At 38.1% G+C, this 25253-nt stretch overlaps 1 protein-coding gene across 2 annotated transcripts in view; it reads left to right on the top strand.

Moving 5' to 3' along the window:
* The window catches only part of dpr6 (defective proboscis extension response 6), a 111441-nt gene that overhangs the window by 27365 nt on the left and 58823 nt on the right, over nucleotides 1–25253 (top strand). For both annotated transcript variants that reach the window (XM_017079575.4, XM_017079576.4), the window contains exon 2: nucleotides 7365–7893. In XM_017079575.4, coding sequence (XP_016935064.3) covers nucleotides 7824–7893 — 70 coding nt within the window. In that variant the 5' untranslated portion in view covers nucleotides 7365–7823. The remainder of the gene's footprint in view (nucleotides 1–7364; nucleotides 7894–25253) is intronic.

Genomic DNA, 25253 nt, shown 5'->3' with positions numbered 1-25253 from the left:
GCCATCACACACTCACATTCCTCTTGCATGAATTATGCATAGATCAGGCCGACACCAGAGCATTTTTTAAAGTAGAGAACTCTGTTTCCGGAACGGAGATTGCTTCCAGGCTTTTTCGAGTACATGTTGCCGGAATGTTGGAATACCAGAATGCCAGTCAGTCGGAAAATGTATTGTTAATGTCCCTCGGCAGCAGCAATTAGGCAAATCAGCCGTAAACACACACTCCTCCCTGAGTAATTGCCATTTTACATTGATAAATAACCAGGCCATAATGGGACAATCACTTTCGATGGCAATTTGCATTGCCACTTTCAATTCTTATTCAAATCGATAATTTCACAAGGGATTGCAATGAAATATGACATACTTTTAAATCTAAATTATTTATACAATTTTGTATAGCAGCCCATCCTACTTGTTTTGTCGCAACATCAATACTTTGTCAAGTAAAACTCTTAAGATCTTACAAACGAAAATATTAGGTTATTAAAAAAATTTTTTCTCAACAAGCTTTAACCATTATATTATCACACGAATAATAAAAAACATATTATTTATAAAAACAAAATAAATACAAATAGTAATATTTTTAAAATGGAATTTCCTCCAAAAAATTTCATTTTTATCAACTCCTATTAATTTTAAGACTTACCATTTTTTAGGATTTAAATAATTATTATTATATTATAACATACCTTATTTTTTGAAACGTAAAATTCAGCATGTAGTATTATTTTTGTTTATTTATCAGATATGAAACATTATTAAAGACGGGCTTTATAATAAATAGTTTGTTAATACCTAAATAATATGTAACACAATTTCTACTTGTATCCTTAAATTTCTTATTCATGTTTCATGGCAAGAACCTAATCTGACACTCAAGAATGCCAAATCAATGACCAATTCTGTTGACATGTTTCTTTTATGTAGGCAAAACTTTGCGAATCATAATGGAAACCTCAGAAAGTGCTTAAACGGAGGAGTGAAAGTATTTCTTTTTTTTTCAAACATTTCCAAGGAAGTGAAGAAGTGAAAAGTGGTTTGGATGGATGGTAGAAGCATTCCAAGTGCTGGCAATTGTTGACATTCCTTAAAGTCAGCCACAAACGCGCTGGGAAACCAGTCGTCGTCCCATTTCGCCTCCTTCGACTTTCACGGGCCCACACAATGAAATATTAATAAATTCCATTACTAAAGAAAACACACTCGAGTGCGCAGCAAAACATCAATGGCATCGGCATAGAGTTTGGGAATTCTGGAGATGGTATTGGGGGAGCGGGTTGGAGGACCTCAAATCACCAGAGGAGACGCCGATTCGATTCTCCGACTCTCGGCCGAAGAAGCTGAAGCATTTCACTTTTGCCACGCAGACAATTTTCAATTGAAGTGGGATCGAAATACGTACAGGGAATGGGTAAGGGAATGGGTATATGGTGACTTTCCAATTCAATCTAGAAAATACAAACAAAATGTATCGCATATAGACACATTCAGATGGCATTCACTGCACACTTACAATATTTTCTGTGTCGCATTTTGTTGTTTGCAAAGCCTTTATTGACAATAAATACTGTCGGGATGACGACGTCGACGATGATGAGGATAGATGGCGGTTTAAGTGTCTTCAGCTGGCCTTAAAGCCGCACTTCTCTTTAATGCCCATTATGGCCAAATTGGCACTTATCGACTGGCGACCCCCAGGAGACTGCATTTGTTCGAAAATGGTATTAACAATAATATTTGATTTGCCAAAATGAAATCCGCACTCACACTGTGTACGCAGTTTTAGGCAAATGCGCTTGTTAACAAGGCCAACATGGCTCGAATGTCCAACCAATTTTCCTCACAGCTCCCATCTGCAACTTGGCAATTAAATGCAAATGGCGTGTGAAAGCCAATTTTGAAAAGTACACAGACAAAAACTAAGTGCAAGGCACTCGCACAGCTAATTTGTAAGGACCTGCTGGAAGAAAATGGGGAAAACTGGTGAACACTGGGGAAATGGGATGGCAGAAACAATGACATTCAGACTCCGCCCGACTACCCTTCATTGCCGGCCAAAAGTCACGAAGGACTTTTCCAAATTGAGTACAAGGGCTGGGCTGATTACTTTCTGGTGGCACTGTGTCCATTACATTTTTCTCGTAATTTAAGTTACATTTAATTGGCAATTAATTGTCTATGGGGTAGTCCAAATATTTAAGAAAGAAGAAAAAAATATTTAAAACGCACATCAATTTGGACGTTTTAATTAATTTAAAGCATTTTGCTTAAACTATTTTGAAATTAAAAATAAAACTAAGAAATACAAAATTTAAAATTCACAAAGTTGAAGCTTTAAGTTATGAATGGCTAGGGAACATCTGTAATTAAAACAAAAATTTTAATTCAATTGTTAAATATCTCAAGTTTAGCAAAATGTTTACTTTAGATTACAATTTTTAAGCTTATTTTTTTAATATTTATTTTAAAAAGTTAAGTTAAGGAACAATACAACATTTCCTTTACTTATCTGTAAGCTACAAATCTTTAAGAAGGACCCTTGCAACTTCTACATAAGTACTTGTAATTACTGGATAATTACTCAGAGCCAAATTTGGTTATTATGGTAGATTGTAAATGCTACATCGTTAAGCTGTATTGAATTACACATAATGGATATGGTTCTTACTTGGCCTTCAACCGCAAAGGCGTCTACGAACCAAAAGCCCACAAGGCTATCCTACGGCTTGGGCTAATGAATTCCTATTGAAATTGACTGTGAACTATCTCTTTCAAATTCAAAATACCCATAATTTGAGCAAGCGATCCTATTGTCTATTTTACCAAGTTTAATTACTCGAAGGGCAGACGCGATGTTCGACTGGTCGCAATGGAAACCTTTTATTATAATTTGGCCAAGACGTGCGGCCAGTTGGATGAGTTCGAGCGGAAGTGGGTCGCCTGGGTGACCCCAACTAAAAACCTCAAATAACGCAAAGCACAAACAATCAGTTACGATCCAGCCGCACGCCATGGCCAAATATTGGGGAGTTTGGGTTGGTTGAGTTGGTTGAACGGCGGCGTCATGTCAAAATCCAAAGCCACAAACAATTAAACAAAATTGCAAATTAGACGTTATATAGACCAGAAATACCGCCCAAAAAGTTGACAGCCACCGCAGAACAGTGTGCATTGTGTGTACAGTGAAATGTCGAGAGGAAGGAAGTGTAGGAAATTGCCTATTTGCAATTGTAATTTATTCATTTTGCTTAATATGCCGTGAAGCGCAAGGCTTTCACTGCCACTGCCGCTGTCCCACAAACAAAACAATAATTTTCTCATATTTTTTTTCGGTTTGTTGGTGCTCGTATTTCCAACATTTGCCCGCCCATTTTTGGGGGTCACCGACTGCTTGTCAATTGCAATGGTTTGACTAATGACTCGACCCGGTGCTAAGGTCATGGAAAGAAACCCATTGTTGTCGATTTCAATTAGGAGCTGCGCTTAATTTGCATAATTATCATAAAGTTTGACGAGGGATAACGAGCCAGTCGAGTGGGAAATCGTCCTAGGCCAACTAGGATTTTATCTGAGGGATATGGATGGATGTTGTACTCCTCGAGCATGCAAATTAGGTCTTGAGTTGTCCAGAAATGGGACCTTTATGTAAGGCCGTGTTTTTGCAGTGATTACCTAAAAGTGATTGGTTTTTCCTTAATTTGTAACTGCGCTTACAACAAATGTAAAATAAATGCTAACAATGGGCATGAGCTATAGTAGCTATAGATGTAATAACCATATTTTACATATTATCACTGGGAAAATCTAGTGTTAAGCGTTTACCAAAACAGAACATGGCAAATATATGTATCCTGGTATTTGTGGTCTCTGCTCCTTTTGTTCTGCCTTTAAAATCCCTGCCTTGCCGCATTTTAAGTCTCCTTTAGACTTAATCCTTAAGCTGTTACTCTCAATTTGCACAGGATCTTTGATTATTGAGGGACTCACCAGCCAACCTGAGGTTCTTTTCAGCAGGATGCTTTAGCAAATGGACTGCAGAATCGGCTTGTTGCTGGTCGATGGAGCTATTTAGACAGATTTTCCCTGGCACCTTTGGCTCACCTTCGGTTGCCTCGAGGAATGGGCCCATAGATTGCAGTTTTATGTCACAACATTCAAACAAATCGCCGGCCATTTAAAACGGTTTAAAAGCCATTGCTGCAGCCCGTAACAGCCACACGGTGTCCTGAATTTTCCGGGACAGACACAACAGACAACCGCTGGGCGGAATGGGTTTTCCACCATCACCTCCCCTTTTTCTAAGTGTTTTCCTTTCCGGAGGGATGACAATAAATGAGCGCCCATTTGCGTATGGTTTGCTAGAGCCTGGGAAATTGTTTTGGCTGTCGAATTACGTAAACATTGTCATAAATGAAAAATTTAGCAGTCGTAGCCGAGTCAAGCATTTCATTTGCTGTGGCAAATTTGTCAATCTCGTCGAGCGTTTTTTTTTTTTGCCATCACGACTTTGGCCCAGTTCTAGTCTGGTTTTTTGTGACCAGACGCCGCAGGGACTCACATGAGGAACTCCCCTTGTTGGTCTACCAACTTTGTTTTGTTTTGGTTTCGGTTTTGGCCTGGAATTGCTTTCTTCTCTTGTGATGGAAGACGTTCTTCGTCTGCGGCAGGCGCGACATATTAATTATTCATTTCGATTTTGGTTTGCCTCAGCAGCAGGATACCAGAAAGCCCTACAAGAAAAAAGGGCCCCAAAAAAACCCCGAAAAATCCAGCGAGCCTCTTGTGATTTATAAACACGCGCGTCGCTTTGGGTGATTTACTGCAAATTGCTTTATAATGTTATATACATTTTGTAGACGATTCTGCTGCTATTCGGCGGCTTGCCTGCTTGCGAGTAATTATAAGGGAAACGGAAAGAAAAATGAGGCACGATTTGTTGGGATTTGTAATCCAATGGATTAAGTTCACGACCTTAGACTTTCAGCTGTTAACAGTACAAAGATCAAAATATTACCCGGCTTTGGAGTGCCTTTGGGTCTTTCTTTTAACCCTGTTAATTATTATATAATTTTAATTACTGGTGTGATGTGAATTTAATATATCTATTGATATCGAGTCAGTATATCCTGATTGATGGAAAAATATTTCAAGGCAACAGTCTATAAATTCAGACATTAAAAAAATGTGAGTAATAAAAGGTGAATATTATCAAGAAATTCAATTAGTTTAAAATGTGGAAAGATTAAACTTTCCTTGGTTTTATTAAATTAGTTTAAAGTGTGTTGCATTTAAACTGCCTTTGAATAAGTCTGTTACTTTAATATTACAATAATATGTATGGATTTGAATATTTTATTAATATTAATATTCAAGAAAGCCTTCAATATTATTGTTTAATAACCAAGAAAGGAGTTCACCTGAATCAATTATTCAGCAGCCATTTCTTTTCATTTGCATTAGTAATTTTAAAGCCTGGCCTCGAAGCATTTTTGATGATTATGGAAACGGAAGGAAGGGAAATACTTTCACGAGACACGTAAAAGTAAAAGCAAATCTTTGTACGTTAAAATTTACATTGCACATCTGTGAATGTAGTCCTACAAAAGAGTGTTTGTGCGAATATGTGTGTTTATGTAAATTTTGGTAGCCCACTGTTTTCTTTTTTTTGTTGACCAGCGCTTTTTATTGTATACATTTTTCGTAGCTGAAAATTAGAAATGTTCCACTGCGTTCAACTTCACTGACAGTGCGTGGCAAATTGCTTTCCAAAGTCTGAAGTCTGGCATGTCTGTAGGATGGCGTGAGCACACACGTTGCTGCAGAGAAAGAAATATTGATTAATTTAAAATATTTACAAATTACCTAGTACTTAAAAAATATATTTAAGCCATCCTAAAAATTGAAAAAATGAAAAATATATAGATATAAATATTTTAAATAATATAATTATAATTTTAGTTACCAAAGGTCCTTACATTTTGCTCTCTGCACAACCGATAGCTAACAATAATAGCAAAAAATGGCTTTTTTTGCCTTGCTGCCTTCTTTCCGTTTCCTAACAATAAGTGCGGAAGAGGGGGAAAAGTTGGAAGTGGTCGGGATGATATAGGACCCTATATGGCTGTTCGGTGTAGCGGTAATTTGCATGTGCAGACTATGGCACATAATATCCATGCATTAGAATTATGAATCCCCTCATTTCCCGCTCCCCGAGCATACAAATAATGGCAACGAGTGCCGGAAAAAATTCTTACTACAACAAATGCGCAAAAATCGAAATTTCCCTCGCATATTACGGCGTGTGCACACGGCGTATGCGTAATAAATGTGCCTGCTGCCATTATTATGACATTAATGCCGATGAATCGATCATATCCACTGGCAGGCCATAATTATAGTGCGTTGAAATAGTATAGTACCAATATATAGTACTGACGTCAGTCTACTCCCAACTTTAATAAAACAAACTAAGCAGAGAGGGACACAACTAAGCTGCCTGGCAGACAGGCAATTAAGTTAATTACTGTTTAAACTTTCCAGCCCCGCCAGTCGGCTGTCTGGGGGAGCAGAACCAAAAAAAAAAATCGAAAAAATTATATTTAGCAAATTAAATTCCCAAGTTACTGCCAGAGATTGAGCACGTGGCCTGGCCGAAATTTTAAGTAGGCGAAAAATGAAAACCAAAATGTACCTATGACTGAAGGAACAGTGGGAGGAAAGGTCAATACTTTGGCGATAAGGCGGGGGCTCCTGGAGTCATAAAGTGCCATATGCGTTTATAGATCTCTGGCTTTTAATAAGATTAAAAATATATATTGTAAGCTACAAATATTAATAAACGTAGAAAAATATGGTCAATACTTTGCCTTTTTTTTAAATTTGTACACATCTATCCATAGCTATAATATGAAATATAATTAATAATTTAATAATTTTTATAATACAACTATTTATATTCCAAAAAACATTTTTATTTTGCTATTAAAATAAGCAAATAAAATAGCTTCTTATTAGGAAATGCAATTTTAGCTTTGTATTTCAAGTTTCCATCCACTGTACTCCCACTGCAACGCCATCATTATGCAGGCGGCATGCCCCATTATCATTTTGCTCATTTCCGTTGTCGTTTTTGATTTTGTTGCAGTGGCAGAAGAGGCTGGAGAAAAAGCTGCTCGAGAGTCTGCCAATGAGTGCATTTGGGGTTGGGGGAAAGGCGGTTTCTTGAGCCCCCAAAAAGAGCCCCAAGACCCCCTTTCCCGACCCCTTTCCATTTAGCCAGCTTTGTCAGTTGCAATAACTTTCGCGTCAGTCCAACCAACAGATCGTAATGCTCTGCTCCGTTCTGCTCTTTACAGGCCACATTTCGTGTACGACGGCATAAAACAGAAGCGGCAAATAGAAAAGCCAAACGGCGGCTAAGTTGCTTTTGTCTGCCTTCGGGGGAGGCGTTGGAGGTGGAGGTGGAGGAGGAGTTGGCCTGGCAATTGGCCAAGTTAATAGAGAGCCGGGGGGGCCGATAATGACGTTGCTGGAGCTGCTGCCGCCCATGCTGATGATGAGGCTGCTAACTTGGTTATTGCTACCAGCCTAGAGACACAGGACCGGAGAGAGAGAGACCAGTTACCCAGACCCTTCAGACCCTTCAAGCCCAGCGGACCCAACAGCCCCATCAGCCCCACCAGACAGACAACAAAAACAAGGTCTGAAGCTGCAGCGCGGGGCTTACTGCATTTCCGCATCTTGTTCCTGTCGCCGCCCGTCGCTGTCATCGTTATAGCCATATAGCCCCAGTCATTGCCACAGCCGGAGTCACCATGCCCATGGCCCATCCACTGCCGCTCTGCGTGGCCTGGCTGCTGCTCCTCGTCGTGATTGTGATGAGCGGTAAGTGCACAGATAAAAAAGCCATATCGATATCTATATGGGTACTTGGGATAGTATAGACACTATTCTGGAGTACCTCAGATATCACTAGGATTGTTAAATCAGTTATATGTGCCTGAAAGTATGCAACAGTAAATTTTCAGCAAATGTCTTTTTTCATTGCATACTTTAATACACATTTTTATTGCTTCCAAAAGTTATTATTTTAGAGCTCCAAGGAAATAACCAGGTCTTTTAAATTACTTATAAAGGTGTCTTGAAGTATGCAAAAATATATTTCTTTTAGTAGTGCATACTTTTAGACACTTTTTAAAATTTATATCAAGTCTTAGTAATTTCTACTTCTGTATCTGTTTTTGTAAGTGACAACAGAAATAGATGTACTTAAGTATGGATTTGATATTCGATCTAAAGATTAAATTCTACCTAAATATAACTTATTTTATTAAAATAATATATTTATGAAAATATCGTTTTTACATAAAAATAATAATTATATTCATTTGTCATCTGGAATGATATAGATATGATAATTTCTTTTTGTGTACCAACCCGTTTCCTAACATCCCAACCCTTCGGCCTTCCGCCTTTTGCTTTATTGTTGCCGCAGTTAATTGTTGGCATTTGTTTGGCGGCGATTCCTTTCCTTTTTGGCCCCTTAATTGTCCGCTCCAGCTCGGGATTTTTGTTTCAATTAACAATTAGTTTTGCCAACTGCTGCACAAAGTTATGCCCGGACGGGCATATTCCATTAAATGAAACAATATTGCGTATACGCCTGGCGGGCCTTGACCAAAACTCGCCATGAAAAGTTTACGCTTGCATCCATCACAACAAAAGTGGTCTAAATAAATGAACACAAATGTATGCTCGGCAAAGGGGAAAAATTCAATAAACTGCAGAAAGTTTGAGAGAAACTTAAATCGGCTTTTACTTGGCTTGCCAAGGAAATAGTTTAAGCTGTTCTTTTTTTTTTAGGAAAAACTCTGGAATAGCTTTTGGTCTTAGCCCCTGGGAAACTCTCTCAACAAGTTGCGATGTCAACAATTATGTTTTCTGGTTTATTTTTAAATTGCATTCAGCATTTATCGGAACCTCTAATGGGCCTTAAATCGTTTTGCGGTTCTTTCACATTTCTGGCATCAATTGAATGTAATTGAGCTCAGGCCCAATTTGCCCCAAAGCTCGGCTTAAAAAGATTGTATAGGGCCAAAGATTATGCGAAAATATTTTTCCATAACTGACCGAATTATGTTGTAAAACATTTCGACAGCCAGTGGTCATATCAACGGGTAAATGCAACAAATTAGGGAAAAGGCACGTGCCCCCCAGGCGTTTGAATAAAGTTTTAAGCGCGAAATTAACGCAATTTAAAAGTGAATGGATTCAATTTCAATTGGCAAAACCGAAAAACTGATTTAATTAACAATTGTCAGAGAGCCAGGGACTGGCGAAACTCAGCCCTTAATGCATTTGATTTATTTTTAAAGGGTCGCGAATTTATTGCAGGAATGGCAACAAATAACACCCGAGGAGAAGGGTCATTGGAACAATTCAAAAAGTGCTCGAATTAATTGCATTTTTGGTGCAACGAATGAAACGGGAAAACGCGAAAAAACAAGCGCTGAAAAAAAAACACAAACGGAAAAACAAGTAAATCGAAAAAATAAGCGACGGGCGTGGACATATTTCAAAATTCAATTAAAATAAAACAAAAAGGCGGCAACAGCGATAGCGACACTATGCAATTTCCGCTTAGGGCGTGGCTACAGTCAGGTGGGCGTAAAAATAATTAAACTGCGACCAAATAAACATCGAACGACGGGGCTTTTGGCCATTTGCAACACACCGAGAGGCCAACTACAAATGGTGGCAGTTTTTTTTAGCGATTTTGCCCTGACTTCTGCATCCGACATTCACAACATTTTGCAATTGAATTACGTCAATATGTCAAAAAAGGTTTTAAAAATAACCGGCGATCATTTGGTGAAGAGACCACATAAAATTGCGGAAATAGCACAAGACGAATTAGCATCGCTTTCACTTGGTTTTTAGCTAATAGTGATCAATCCATCCCCCCCCTCAATCAATCAATCAATTGCTCTAAGTGCATTTTCCTGTTTGACGGCGGTCAAATTAAAGGGAGGCGAAAAAAAAGAGAAAATTCCACCTGGTAGTTGTTTATTCTGCCCAGGATTTCAGACCCATATTCCTCTAATAAATTATTTCCAGTCGCTTTGGTGCGCTTTCTAACAAAAAATTCCCCATTTCACCAATTTAAATATTGATTATGATTGATTTAGCGTGAAAGGCCGCAGCTAAATATTGTTTATTTGCCATTGCCACACTTCAATTCAGTTATCGCAGCCCCATTGCAAATTTCGAATTCAATTCGCTGCTCTGTAAATTACACAAAGTAAAATTTACGAGTGCTGCTGCCGCCCTTCATAGGAGTAATTTTAATATGGATATTTTTTAAGTCTCGTGTGCATAGAAATTGCATATTTGAGCAGAACTTTTGGCCAGTGTTTGGCTAACGCAAAATGAAATCAAATAAATAATTGCACTGCCCGAAGGATGGTTCTTGGTCTGGGCCACTGGTCAAATATTTGCAGCAAACTTTTTGGCTCTCCCTGGCCAAGTCATTGAACGTTGTTGGCCTGGCCAGGAACTCAAATAGAGCTGGCAAAAAAAATGGAGAATAAGGGAAAAAATGAGGAGAAGCCAAGTGAAGTGGAGTGAAGCGAACTACCGAGCTCTGCCAAAAAACTTGGCCACGTGCAGCCCACGTAGGTAATTGAGTATGAATGGGAAATGTGTCGAAAGCGTTTTCAGATGTTTGCCAAACAAAACGCTGCAGGTCCTCCAGACACCAGGCAAACTGGCAACCAAAGTAGCTGGAAAATGAATTCGATACATTATCATGACGTCAAGTCGTGCGTGGTGGCGACTGGCGAAAAGTATAAATTACATCAAATGCTATCGAGGGCAACAGCAGCCGCCCATTTCTTATGCGAAACACCTGCAGCTCGCCAAGGAGTCGTAGACCCAATATATACCTTGTAGCCCCCCCCCCCCCCCCAACCATCCACCCACTTTGACTGGCAGACGGAGGGTAGCCTGAGGTATCCTGGCAAATGTGCGCATAAATGAATTACCAATGAACCGCATGGTTCAGGTTTTCAATTTGAAAGGCTGGGCGCTAATTTTCGGGGAGGAATCGCCTGACGGAAGAGGCCAACCTAGAACAAAGACCGTAGAACCATTTGACAGATGTGCTACTCCCGTTTGGACCCAAGGAGGTACAGTGGAGATGAACTAAGGAAACGACATTAAAACGGTCTGATTTGGAAAAAAATAGCCGAAAAAAAGACAAATATATTGGAAAATAATAAACATTTAACATAATAAGACTTAATTCTTATTATTATTCTTATCATTTATAAACAGCATAATACGTATAACTCTATATGTCACTTTAAATATTTGATTATTCGCATTGATTAAATATTGTTATTTTCTTCTTTTGTATAGAAGCTTTAAAAATATATTTAAAAATAAGTTTAAAATAAATTAAATAGCTTTGATAAAACGTCTTACTATATAAAGTCTATCCAAAATTTAAAACAAAAATTTATTGAAACCTAACGGAAATTGTGTTCATTTGTTAAACTAAATACCACTGCTTGAAAATAAGATGAAAATAAGATGTCTTATCTTTTTTGAAAAGTATTTTCAAAATGTGTCATTTATGCTTTCGTAACCAAGGCGCAAATCATATATAGTCGTAAATTTCAAAACTCATTGATTCCCATTTAAGATTCTATTTCCTTATTTGCTGCAAATGTAAGAACAAACTTCCTTCAGTTTAAAAGTGCTTCTTCCGCCATAAAATTGAGCCTGAAGCCAATTAAATTAGAGCTCACCTAAAACACACACTTCGTCGCAAGAAGGACTTCTCCCTTGAGACACGAGTAAACAACAATTCACTTAAAGAGGCTCCACTGTAGAGCCAAATGCTAGCAAGTGCGATGCTGAAGACGTGTGTGAGTGAAAGTGAGAAAGGGAACAAATCGACAGCCTACATAAAAGCGCAATTTGCGCAATTCCAACGTCAAGTTCCATTTGATTACAACACGTTGACGAGGACGTACGCACTTCCATGGGATTGGGTGCTACAAATAGACGTACATATGAGTCTGCACCCGGTAAAAGCAATTTCAGCAAATCTGCAATTGTTATGTCGCCTGCTAAACAACTCACTTCGCAGGCAGGCTTCTAGCACGTCAAATATTTATATTGCATTGCCATTCCTGTACCCATTTCTTGATATATATGTATATGTTGTATATCTATATATAAGGTATTCCCCTGGCTCTTGTTGCTCTCGTTTTGGGTATTGATTAAGCACCATCGTGGAGCTGGAACAATGGCCCTCCTCAATTACTGCAGCAGTTTATGTCCCCTTACGGACCCACATGTCTGTCTTCCTTTTTTTACAACCTTTTTATATATCCTGTATATAGATTGTTAACGTCACGAAAGGGCGGCTACAAAAAACTCATACACACCAGCAGGCATAAATCATGCAAACGACTTGATGGCGTCTATTAGTCTGTTTATAGGCCTAGTTAAAATGTTTATAGAGCAAACTTTACGGTGAGCAGCAATTAAACATAACGGACAGGTCCTGTTGATCTCTGTTTTGCACCCCTAAAAAACAAGGGACTACAAAAAGGTTGGGTCACATAAAAAACAATGAAAACCAGCTAACAATGTTACATACCTAAAAGAGATAGTTAAAAAAACATATCAACGGAAGACGAATGAGAGTCATAAATAAACAAGCATTACAATTTTTGGCAAAAAATCAAAGTTAGTAACTTAACTAAGCCATTTTTATTAAGTTGAGTAATATTATATGTCGTTATAAGTCTTTATATTAAATAAATACTTAATTTATGAATCAAGAATGTGACCAAAGTTCTACAAAAAACAATTGCAAATGTTCAGGTGCTATACGTTATATGCAAACGGACTGTAAAAAGACTGTAAAAAAGGCCTTTTGAAAGCAGGCAATTCTCTTAAGGAAACAAGCAAGGAGGCACTGAAAACCCAATCAATTGGCTCAATAAGCGAATTGATAGCTGCCCGAATTTCCCCCAGTGTAAACTTGATGAGCAGTGATTACACATACTCACATTTCTCGGCTACGTGAGGAAAACAAGAGGCAAACTTGTGGGTATTCGTGGGCTCCTTTGGCTTGGGCTGCTGTCAGGATTCCCAGGACTTCTCCCAGGAGTGCACTTTACGCGCCACTTGTGCGGAATCCTCCGCAGGAATCCTTGCGATGGCGCAGCGGCAACAATTGAGAATTTATTCATTGAACTTTGCCCACACACACACACACCCCCTACTTTTCCTTCCAACTGACTGTTTATAACCTCTCATTTAGACCTATTAAACGAGAAATTTCCGTGGCAAAACAAACAATTTCCGCCACTAAAAAGAAACACCTCGATGTGGCTCACTGAGTCACGGTCTATTTATGGCATGGCCACCCCGTGTACCTGGCCATTTATTGATGAATTTCATTTTATTTAATTTCATTCCAAGCTGGCCAGCTCTTGAAATCGCTTTATTTCCATCGCACTGGCCAGCGAACGAAAGTTGAAACACAATTCCCAACTTTGTTGTTGTTTGCTTTCGATTCTCCCGCCCTCGCTGCCACGCCCACTTAAAGCATCATCCCCACCGAACCCAGTACCAAATACCGCCCATCTGAACCACCTGAAACGTTGCTGGCATCTAAAGTGGCTGCGATTAGTTTGCTAATGTTGTAATTTCATCATTGGCGGGAACTGGGGCTCTGGAAAGCAACGGCTACGGGCGAGATTACGGGTGAGACTGGGGGTACGACTATGGTGGACCACTCAACGCATCGTACGCCGGACGCTTAGCTAAACATCATCAGGTACTTGACAGCCGGGAGACCGCATTTTGCTGACCATTGTGCCATCGAGCAACAACGCAACGCAGGACAATGGTCGAAACCCAGGAATTATCTCACAAATTCTTGAGAATTTGACAGGCAGATAACTTAATATATGCACGGCTAAAAGATTTTACAAAAGGTTTTTTTTATATGACTAGACTTATCAGTGGCGTATTCAGAATTTGGCAGGGGGGGTTATAAAAACACGAGTGGGGGATCCGTAGGTCCGCTCATGAGACTTATAATTATCCAGTACGGTAAATAAACGCTTGCCTTATAACAGTTTAAATTGTGTTTTATGTTGTCCTGGTAATTCACACGTAATTTTCCTCTATAATATGTTTCTCAGTTAATCTCAATCTCAAAAATTAAAAAACCCACTTAGAACGCATTTGTTTTTTGATTTTTGAAAATTTTTTTTTATATTCAACATATATATTTTTTAATATGTTTGTTGTAAGCTTTGAACATTTTATTAGAATTTGTTTTTATTTGAAATGGGGTACCTGTGCAATTTTTGGATTTCAAGAACTCAAGGGAAATACAAATTTTCTTGACTTCTCTAACTTAAAAATTCTATTTTTTCTCATAGCATGCTTAAATTGTTCAAAAAACTATAAAAATGTAGAGCTCAAAGCCTACATTTACCTCAAAATAAGGACGAGAAGGCTGCCCTAGCAGTATTTACATACCTTTATCTACCTTTATCCGCAAAAGCAAACAAATGTAACCCACTGTAGCCGGGCCTCATCCATTCGGCCAACATTTGCTGAGTTGTGTTGGCCGCATTGGCTCAAGTTTTGTCGATTCATTGAAGTGAGTGGCTTTTTATTTGCGAGAAAATGGCAAACATTTTTTGCCATTCTCTCAGTTTTTTATTTTTTTTCGCTACTCTGAATGCCGACTGCTGGCTCATTCTCTCTTATTTCCAATATTCCGGCTGGCTTTTTCGACGCATTTCGGTGAGGATTTTCGTATTGAAAAGGAAATGAACTCATAAAAAGTAATTTGGCCATAATGCTTTGGCCGAGTTAGTTACTTAATTTGCAGTTGCAAATAAAGTTTCGCTTTATTAATTTTGATGTCGAGTGCTGTTGTTGTTCCCCGTTGCCGGGCACTTGATAAACTTGCGCAGGTCCAAAAGTTCTGGCAATAAAGCAGAAAAGTTACGTAGAAAAATTGTTTATTACAACGCAGCCACAGTAAATTCTATTTTGAATTGAATTAATTTTGGTATTAAGCCGGTTTTCTTTTTAGCCTTGAGCTTGGCATTAAAATGAACGTGTTACGGCTTTCTAGTGAAAACAAAAGAGCCGCAGGATACTTACCCACACACCCAAAAAGGAACCAAAAATCGAAACCGAAAAACACAGATATGGGCAGACAAATGGAGAAAAATTATATTTTCTCTTTTTGATGCCTGCGGCGTTTCCAATTGAGTTTCTCAACTTGATATTTTTGAATTCAAGAATTCAATTAGACGGCAACCTTTGCACAGGTGTCCATATCCGATCCCCTGCCATTTTCCATCTAACAATCCTACACGCACTCAACTCCAGAAGTGGAAAGTCGGAAAACTTTATTGTTTTTCTTGGGCTGACTTTTGGTCCTGTCTCAACGCGAGACAAAATTGCGAATATAATGAAATTTCTTCCGTTTCGCCGGTTGTAATTGTAATTGGTCTGCAGCACCTGCAGCGGCAGTGGGAAAATGCTAGATGGATTTTCCCGAGGCGCATCTTTAAATGAGTGGGAAAATCAGAAAGCGCGAAATTCAAAATGAGTTGGCAAATACAAAATGAGTAGAAGAAGCGGCAGGCACACAAATAGAATTTCCCGAAAAATGAAAGCCTTTGAGCGGCAAACTGGACTTTGCTGCCGCTACTTCGTTTGAGTTATTTATGGCAAAGTCCTTTCAAATTGATAGAAAAACACTTCTTCTTCAGGGTGACATTTTCCTAACTGCTGCTGGGTGAGAAAAGAGAAGGGAAAATCGCTGCCAAGTCAACGGAAGCCAACAGTGTGAACTCAACTGCGCTGGGCTGACATGATGGTGCCCTTTGTACCAAAAGTTCTTTGCACCCCAAGCTCTTCTCTCCGTTTTTTCTCACACATTCTCACTGGGAAGCAGACAATGCATTTTCGCTAATGGCAGCCGACAGGAATCGCATCTTGGCGACATTCACTAAAAATTTGGTTAGTTCTCAGGGTTACAAGGATTTTTGGTCTGTCTCAATTTATTATTTTCTTTAAAAAAAGGAATCAACTTAGAAAATACCCCAAAAATGTAGGTAAAAACATACGGTCTATGATTCGACTCTATCATTCGATTCCATGATTCAACTCAATGATTTGACTCTATGATTAGATTCTATGATTCGACTCGATACTTCGACTCAATGATTCGACTCTATGATTCAACTCTATGATTCGACTCTATGATTCGAAGATATGATACGACTCTATGATTCGATTTTATGATTCGACTCTAATGTTCGATTCTATTATTCGACTCTATGATTATACTCTATCTATGATTCGATTTTTTGAGTCGATTCTTTGATTCGATTTTTTGAAATGATTCTTTGATTCGATTTTTAGTATCCATTCTAAGATTCCGTATCCCCTTAGTTATCGCTGGGTACAAAATATATTAAAAAAAAAAAAAGAGTCTAAGTAAAAAGAAATTTCAAAAGAAGTCTCCCAAAGAACTCCTTTTTTTGCAATGTTTATATATTCAGCTATGTATTTAAAAATTCAATGAATTTATTTTTAAATCCAGTCTTTCATGCTTTCATAACATGTTACATTTAAAATAGAAAAAAAAGGCGGAGTAAAAATAGATTTCTACAGATGTGTCCCAGTGAATTTCTTAGTTTATGCATTATTTATTTATGCAGCTTCAGCTCAACCGAGAGCCCACTTAGTCCGCCTTTAAATGAACTCCTCGGGCAAACAGATCGCTTAAACATTCCCCTTAAAAGTTATAACTAAGCTGGGTAGCATCCATTTGGATTTTCCGCTGTTTTAGCTTCCACTTGAGATCTGATTTCAATTTGTCCTGCCATCTCCTTGGCCCGTTAGCCGTTTGTTGTTGTCACACGTTCTGCTTTATTGCATTAGTTTCCCTTTGAGAAATTATTTTCTTTACCTTAATGATTTTCCGCTGCAGTTTTCCGACGACGACGACGACGACGAAGATGAGGTTTCCTTTTCCGTTGCATTTGCAAATGTCCTTGCAGTCCGCTGAGTGGCTATGGAAATATTTATGTTAACTTGAAGTAGTCGCTGCTCTGATTGTTGCTTCTGGTTTTATTTCGTTGTTTTGCCACTGTTTGTCATTTGAGTCTTGAAATAAATTGAGAAATGCTCGAAATGCCGCTGTTGTTGTCCGCGTGAAAGCAAAAATAAAATCAATTTTTCCATTTAGTTTCAGCCACTGTCTGGCTGTTTTTCATGAGGATTCAATGAACCATAAATTTGAAAGTGCCGCACAGCCAGACGGGACGGCGACAGACTTTTCTGTCAGTAAAAAAGGGACAAAAAAAATGGTAGAAATGGAAAATAGTTAAGTTGGGAAAAAGTGGCAAAGTTTAAAGTTCCCTGAAGTATTTGGCCTTGTGGTAATCGCTTACCTGCTCAAAAGCAATCGTACTCCGATTAGCTGGACGGCAACTTGTTCGTCCTTGCACACAAATTGCAACAATTCGAACGTGATTATCCCAAAGGCACAATAAAAATAAGTTTTCAAGCGGAGGAAAACAGCAAGGATAATACAATATTCAGCTTTGCACAAAGGGACAAAACGAGGAAAAGCGTTTTCCTCGATGATGTCTCTGTGTAGCTGTCTCTTTTGCTCTCCCTCTGGCTGTCTCGCTCTTATCTAGCAAACAATTTTATGCTTCCGCCTGAGCGACAAACAATGGAGCGTAAATATCCCAAAAGCGGTACCAAGGCAAACGGCAAACGAAAGAGGGAAAACGCTATTCTATGAAAATGCCTCACATACAGCACATATAAATGTGCAAATGAATGAGTGAGTGACTGAGTGGGGGCACCGGAAAAAAGGGATTTTCACAGGTCTGGCAAAATATTGTTTTTTTTATTAGAAAATGAATTTGATCTTAAAAATATTGCTACATTTTTAGAATTACTAAAACAGGTTATAATATTGAAAATACTTTAGAGTCAGAAATGGTATATTATTATAAGATATTTACTTATGGTGTTATATTCTGACTAATTGTCCGCTTCTTTTATAACATGTCAATCTAGACCTGGTTTAATATATACATTTATAAAATATTAATAGGCAGTAGGTCCATTTTTCTATATGTTGCTAAGACTTTTCTAAATATATCCATTCCTTGATTAAAAATCATGCAAAGTTTTTATCAAAAATCTTTACTTTGGTATCCATTTTAAATACTTGAAATAATTAAGATATATATATATATATAAACATATGTTTTAACAAATATTAACAGCACATTTTCTGAAAAAGTTAGAGAATAGCATACTCCCTTAACTTTTCATATTTTTTTTTAAAAAGGGATACAACTTTGACCTTTAAATACCAAATAAAATGATGCAACTATTAAAAAAATACATATAAAAATAAGACTATTAAAATAAAATATAAAATAAATTGAGTTCATTACAGATAAAGTGGTTAATCAAATCAGATTATAAACAATTTTTCTTTGTCTTACAAAGTTTTTTAAAATAAAATCTATTAAAATTCGACATAAACTAATGTCCTTGGATTTTTCCTGTGCATTTGAGTGAGTTACTGAGTCAGAGGCCTTTTTTCTGATGCAGGCATGTCCGGTGCAAGGGAACTGGAGGTGGAAGAATCCCATGGCTGGGCCTTCGCATTGTTCCGACATGCATAATAGACGAAGGGAAAATAATACGAGCATAAGTCGGGGGATTAGACCGGCTGATACCCCTCGATCGGGGCCCAGCGGAATGAAGGGCTTACCAGCCAGTGCCGGGTTATCCGCCTGATATCCCTGCTCAAAAGCGGGATTACAGGATAGGAATTAAAAGGGAAAAGGGTCCGAATGGAACAGCAAACTGCCAGTGTAGTTGATAAGATTTGGATTTGTCTACAACATTTATTGTCCTTCAATGTTGTTGAGCAATTTTTCTTTTGGTTTTCCACTTTGTGTGCTGTGCGGCCAGTAAAATGTGCTTTCTGCACAATTGTCATCATGACCCTCATGCAAATGTGTTGCTGTGTGGGTGCGGCAGTGTCAACAGCAGTGGGCCTCTCTCTGTGTGTGTGTAGGTGTTAGCCAAAGCTGTTTTGCATACTTTGTGGCGCTCTGACATTGGCAAATATTTGTCCCTTTTTTCGGTTCGTGTTTCTGGGGGGCCAGAGCAAGAAAATAAGCGATAAATAAATACAATTTGCTTGGTCTCTTTATTTGCATTTAAGATCGTCCAGATAGAGCACGCAAATGATGGGCCCAATCCAATACGCTGAAACCGTCGCCAAAATAAACGGCCAAACTACTGAAAAATTATGTGCGACGAGACGGTTTTTTATGACCCATAGCGGAATTTGTGTTTAAAGTCGCATAAATTGCGAACATTTTCGCAAAAAGGGAGCAGCAGTGGCAGGTCCGTTGGCCTAAGTGTTTTTCCGTTCGCTCTCTAATTTGCTTTGACATCCGACATGTGTGTGGAAGGCTTTGTCTTTGTGCGTTCGCGATTTGCCAGTGCCAACTGGAAAAACCAGACCCGAACCCATCAGGGCGCAAACCTGAAGAGCCCGGGAAAAGTGGTGGGGGAGTCCCGTGGAGCAGCGTATTAGAGTGGAGGAGCCATGGCGATGACGAGTCCTGTCGCAGGAGGCTTAGACATGCTCTTAATTAATTTGAACTCGCGATGGCTGCATTTGCTTTGTGACAGCCTGGATGTCAGCGTCTGTAAGGCCATCATCCTTTTTCCCCAGCTTTTCCCAGACGTTTTCCAACTGCCAAGTTCTGGGAAAGTAAATTAAACCAGAGGCTCAAGCAACTGTTGCCCGCCGAATCGTTGCACTTTCGCCTCAGATTAAGGCTACGAAATTGAAAAAACAAATGTCTTTCATTGAATTCTTTCCATCATAAGATCTTAGAAATTTTAGGGTACCAAAACCAAAACAATAAATCAATTATATCATAAATACAATATACGAAATGCGTAAACATTTAAAATATATAAACAAATATATGCTAAATTTAAAATACAAATTGGAAAATAAATTCATATCAAAACATATTGTTATATTTGTGCACCTAAAATGCGGTAGAGCAAAATGCTTTAGTGATTCCACCATTTAAAATATCCAATTAGTTTTTCTTTGATATGCAAACATATGAATTAAATTGAATGCATTTGAAAGTGTTTAGAATTATAGGTACATTAAAAGCTCAAACTAAAAGTTTTGAGCAAATATATCTGAATTTCACAGGGGTATTCATTTGGTTTTCACTCTGTTTATAACACCTTTATAAAGAGGAACCATCTCAGTAACCAAATTTTCAGAAAAGATGGGAAACAGTAAGCATTCTGTTTATAAAAGCTATTATAATGAGTTTTAGTTACCAAATATTTATTATAAAAGCGAAAATAGTTAGTTTCAACGCATGAAATTTGCACTCGTAGCACTGTCTTTACAAGGATTTCAAATCTTAATTAGGAAGCAGCCTTCGTTGATTGGGCAACTTGCCGTTCTCAAGATCCTACCCAATTCCCTGCCCATTTTTCTGAATTAAACTAATTTCCCACCTTCTTGCTTTCCACTTGGCAAGGCGTTGGGTTAACTTTCAGTTGACTTGTCTAAAGAGCCAAGACGAGTCGACTTTCAGTCAAAATGTTCTGCTCGCTCTGCCATAAATGCCAACTTTTGTTGCTTATTTACATATTTAAAACTTGTCGGGGGGATCGTTGAAGGTTCCTTTGTTCTTGGCCCCGTTGCCTTCATAATATTCTTGTGATTTTCCCTTAGAAACTGGGTGAAGATGGCCCCCACCGTTTTTGGGTTGATGTGCCATGCAAATCGTATGCAATGTGCAAATTTTGTGCTGCAACAAGGTGAACTTGCCCGAAAGTGTTTGACTTGCTAGCGCCTGCCATATTGTCTTACCTTTGTTCATATTTTATTTTATTGCATTAAGCATGCTTTTTTGTTTGGCTTTCTGCCCCAAGAGTTCGGCACATCTGTTCCCTGTTTGGTTGGTTAACTTTTTGCTTGCTTAACTTGCCGGCATTGCGAGTATTCATATCCGAATCGAGTGCAGAGTCCCCAGGATCAATGGATTGCCTTAATGGATCCATGGCCCACACGGCGTATGGACAATACAACGACATGGCCAATTCGTCTTTTGGGTGCTCCACAACACAATGGTCGATCGTCTCCGGAACATACCTGTTCTCCCCGAGAATTCATGCATACAGCTGGCCGCCATTAAATATGTGCCAGTTGAAATCGTTCAAAGGTACGTTCCATACGTATATAGACCATATATATGTGGGATGGCTTCGAGGGGAGTTGACAACGCCAATACAGGTGCGCACAATGCAAACGAGTGACATGCAAATGCTTTCAACAACAATTGCAATTCATGCACACCATGTGTGTGTGTTCGGGGGTGTGGGTGTGTGTTTTTTGGGGTGGGGGGTTGCGAAATGACAGCCAGCCATCTCACGTTTCGTTTCATTTTTGAATGTCGATTTTTCGAGAATTCTCTCCTCGTTTTTTTTATTGGTGCCTTTGGCTCGCTTTTTTCATAAGCAGGGTATCCTGGATATGCTGGTGTCACAAAAATTCATTTCGTCTGAACTTCTATTGCAATCCATGGTCTTTTGTCCAGGGATTTGAAACCCAACGATATTGTACATTTTCGATTTTGAGAACACTTTTTCGCGAACTCTTAAAGGGCTTCAAGGCTTTATTATTTCGCAGGCTTACAGCTTATGGTCTTAAACAAATTAAGGAAACAAATTAATAATAATAATAAATTATGGAATAAGAAGGACAAACGAGTGTATTTTTAAGGTATTTAAAATCGCAAGAGATCATAAATTTAAGGAATTAAAAACATTTTTATAAGTTTTTTTTCCAGAAATTGTAAATTTTAAAAAAATATAGGAAATATTTATATGTATTGCAATGAAATTCCGAATAGATATGATTTACGTAAAGATTCTAGCATTTTTAAAAGACTTTTACTTTTCCCCATTTTTAAACTATTTAAGCCTTGAATCTCTTAAGGAACTATGAGATAAGAACTTATAAAGTAAAATTACTTATTATAAAAATGATTTTTGTTAAGCATTATTTATTTGGTCATTTTAAAACGATAAAGAACACATGCCTTTAATTATTATTCGAAAAAAAGGATTATAATTTAAAGAAAAATTATTTCATAACCAGTTATTCACATCTAAGCGATCTTTTTAGTGACATAAATAAACACATTTTATAAAATCTAGTTCTACGAATATTTTTGTAAGCTTGTTTTGTTTTTTATTATAGTTTTACGATTTTCTACCCACCTTTTTCCACAACATTATTTAATTTTGCACATCATCCAGTTGTCGAATGGCCCCACTTGTTTTTCACCCAGCACTCGAGCATTTAAAATTCTCAACCATATGTGATGGCGCTGGCCAAAGATGCCGATGACTCTAAATGCAGCGACGACGGGAAACTTTTGCGGCAGCCTGTTTTTGTTTTCCGAACCGAACAAGGAGCCCCAATGACGACCACAACTCTGCAGCCGCTGCTTGTTTTTCCCATTTTCCCATTTTCCTAGTGCTGTGGCTGCGGCAACTGCTGTTCGCGATCTCACTCGCACTCACACTCACTTATGCATTCGCACAAAATTGCAATTTCCACTAAGATTGATGAAAAACGTTTCCAGAGCCACGCCTTCGATTTCGCACCGATATGCGATGGCTCACCTTGCTCCCATTTTCCCCAGTTTCCCGCCTGCCAAATCATGTCATCAATTGAATTTCAAACGATTATTCTTGCACGTTCGAAAATCGCTGCAAAAATATTTGCCACGCCAGCCGTGCGTTGTCAGCAATTCCCGATTTCTGGATGCGGGTTTTGCATATCATTCGCAGATCCCCACAATACGTTTCGATTACGCATTCAAATCAAATTGTTGTCGTCGAGGTCGCATCAGCAGCAAAATGCGAATATGAAACGCCTACGGATTCAGTTAACCCGGCCCTCGGTAAACACTTGAAAAATATGTTTCCAAAATAAAACAAAAAAATTGTGTGGAAATGCATTCATGAATAAAATGAATGGCTAAAAAATCGTTATAGCTTAACATATAAGAAAGGTCATTGGTATAATGAAATTATTTTAGTCTGTTCTTACAGAAGATATTTTAAAAAAATGTATCATAAATTCAAGTTTTTAACCTAATGTTGGATTTTTTCTAAGCCTTATCCTTTAACAAAAACTCAGAGAAGTTGGATTCAAGAATTCCGAAACTCCATTTTTCAAAATAAAAATATTTAAAGCCCCTTTTAGTGAAGATATTTAATAAAAAAAGTATAATTATAAACCTATTAAAATAGTTCTACAAAGTTTTTGAAATCATGGTAGGTTTTACAAAAAAACTTTATACGAAAACTCTAAGAACTTGGAACTATTTCTTCATAAACCAAAGTTCGTTTATTTTATGGGCAGCATATCCAAGTTGGTTTATGCTTTCTCAACTTAGTTTATTTTTTCCGAGTGCCATTTTCGAATCAGCCCTCCGGAAAATGCCTCGCCATGTAATCCCGCAGAGTGCATTCATGGAAAATTCACATTCCGCAGGTAGATCAAAAATCAACGCCGAGCATCCGCCGCTGGGCCTTCCTCGAAATAAACTGAAATTCTTGCGAGAGGCTCGCATATTTCACAACTTAATTTAATGCATTTGCAATTGCATATTTTTGGTTGCCTCCCCGCCTCATATTTATATATATATATAAACTAAATATTGTATACAAACTGTTGTGCAATTTGCTGATATTAATCTTGCAAATAAATTTGTAGAGGCACTCAAACGTGAAATGCCAGCTTTCCGCATCCACCGCTGCTGCTCAAATATTTAATGAATATTAGTTTTCTTTGGCCCTGCCTAGGTCTACACTGCATTTACTTTATATATTTACGACTTGCCTTCGGCTAGCTACTGGATAATGGATACTGGACCCGGTATCCCTCTGGATTCGCCTTTTGCGGTTGTATTTTGTATCTGCATCCGGAGTTTGGTGGTGAGGTTAACGAGCCGCCTGGAGGCTCAAAACAGCGTGAAATGAGCAGATTTATATGCTTGATTTTTAGCATTTAACTGGCATTTAGAAGGAGATGGTCTAAGGTAGTTAAACTAAGGATAGAAACCAGTTGGAACCCAAAATATGGCTGTGTTCTATCCTCTACTGACCAATTCTGTGGTTTCAGTTACTTCTCCAACTGGAATTCGAGGCCCATAAATACCACAAGTTTCGGTTGCAGCATTACGATTGTAAATAATTAGTGAATTCAATTACAAGTTCATAACTCAAGTGCATTGGGGCAGTCGAAGTACTCGTGTTGTCCATGTTATCCCTTAATTAGTTGGGCTCCGCGATCATACAATGCGTCTTGATTAAGCAGCGATTACACGTGCTGCAAATTGTGGCAACTGACAGATGTTCCCAAGATGTTACTAGTCCTAACTGCACCCCAGATTCGAATGAAATTACAATGGGGAATTTAGGCCAGACGGCGAACAATGGCTCAAACATTAAATTCAATTGGAATTCATAAAAGTTTGCCAGCTAAATGAATCGGATGAAATTCATTTTAGCAGATGTCAAATCACATAAAGAAATTTTACCGACTAATGGCAAACAAATACAATTTATTTCCGGCCAAAAACAAAGCCAAATTGAATTCAAATTGGAAACACAATAAGGATTAGCTCACGGCAACTATGCTCGTTTTGTTTCCTATTTTGGTTCAATGTTTTTTGTAAACATTTTTGGTTCTTTCTAATAATTCAATAATTTATTTGGAAATATTTGTAGGAGGATAAAGAGATACGAAAATGAATTTTGAGGTTTTTGCAGAGCTTTTATAGAGTGGCAAAGCCATGTTGGGATTTTATTTTAAGTTCCTTTTATTTATTTTGTTTTCCTTAATGGCAATTAAATGGATTATTTAACAACAGAGTGGTTCTCTAAATTTTCGTGTTATAAAAAGAGATATAAAGGTATTGAGCTGTAAACCTTTATGCACTTTTTAAAAAGAAGCAAGAAAACAACATGGTGCAAGTTAAAATCAGAAACAGCAACTCTAATATTTACTTTACATAGTTTGA

Source organism: Drosophila suzukii, chromosome 3, assembly GCF_043229965.1.
Source record: "Drosophila suzukii chromosome 3, CBGP_Dsuzu_IsoJpt1.0, whole genome shotgun sequence".
In the NCBI taxonomy this organism is placed as follows: domain Eukaryota; kingdom Metazoa; phylum Arthropoda; class Insecta; order Diptera; family Drosophilidae; genus Drosophila; species Drosophila suzukii.
Note: the sequence above shows the minus strand (reverse complement) of the source record. Positions and strands in the feature narration are given on the sequence as shown.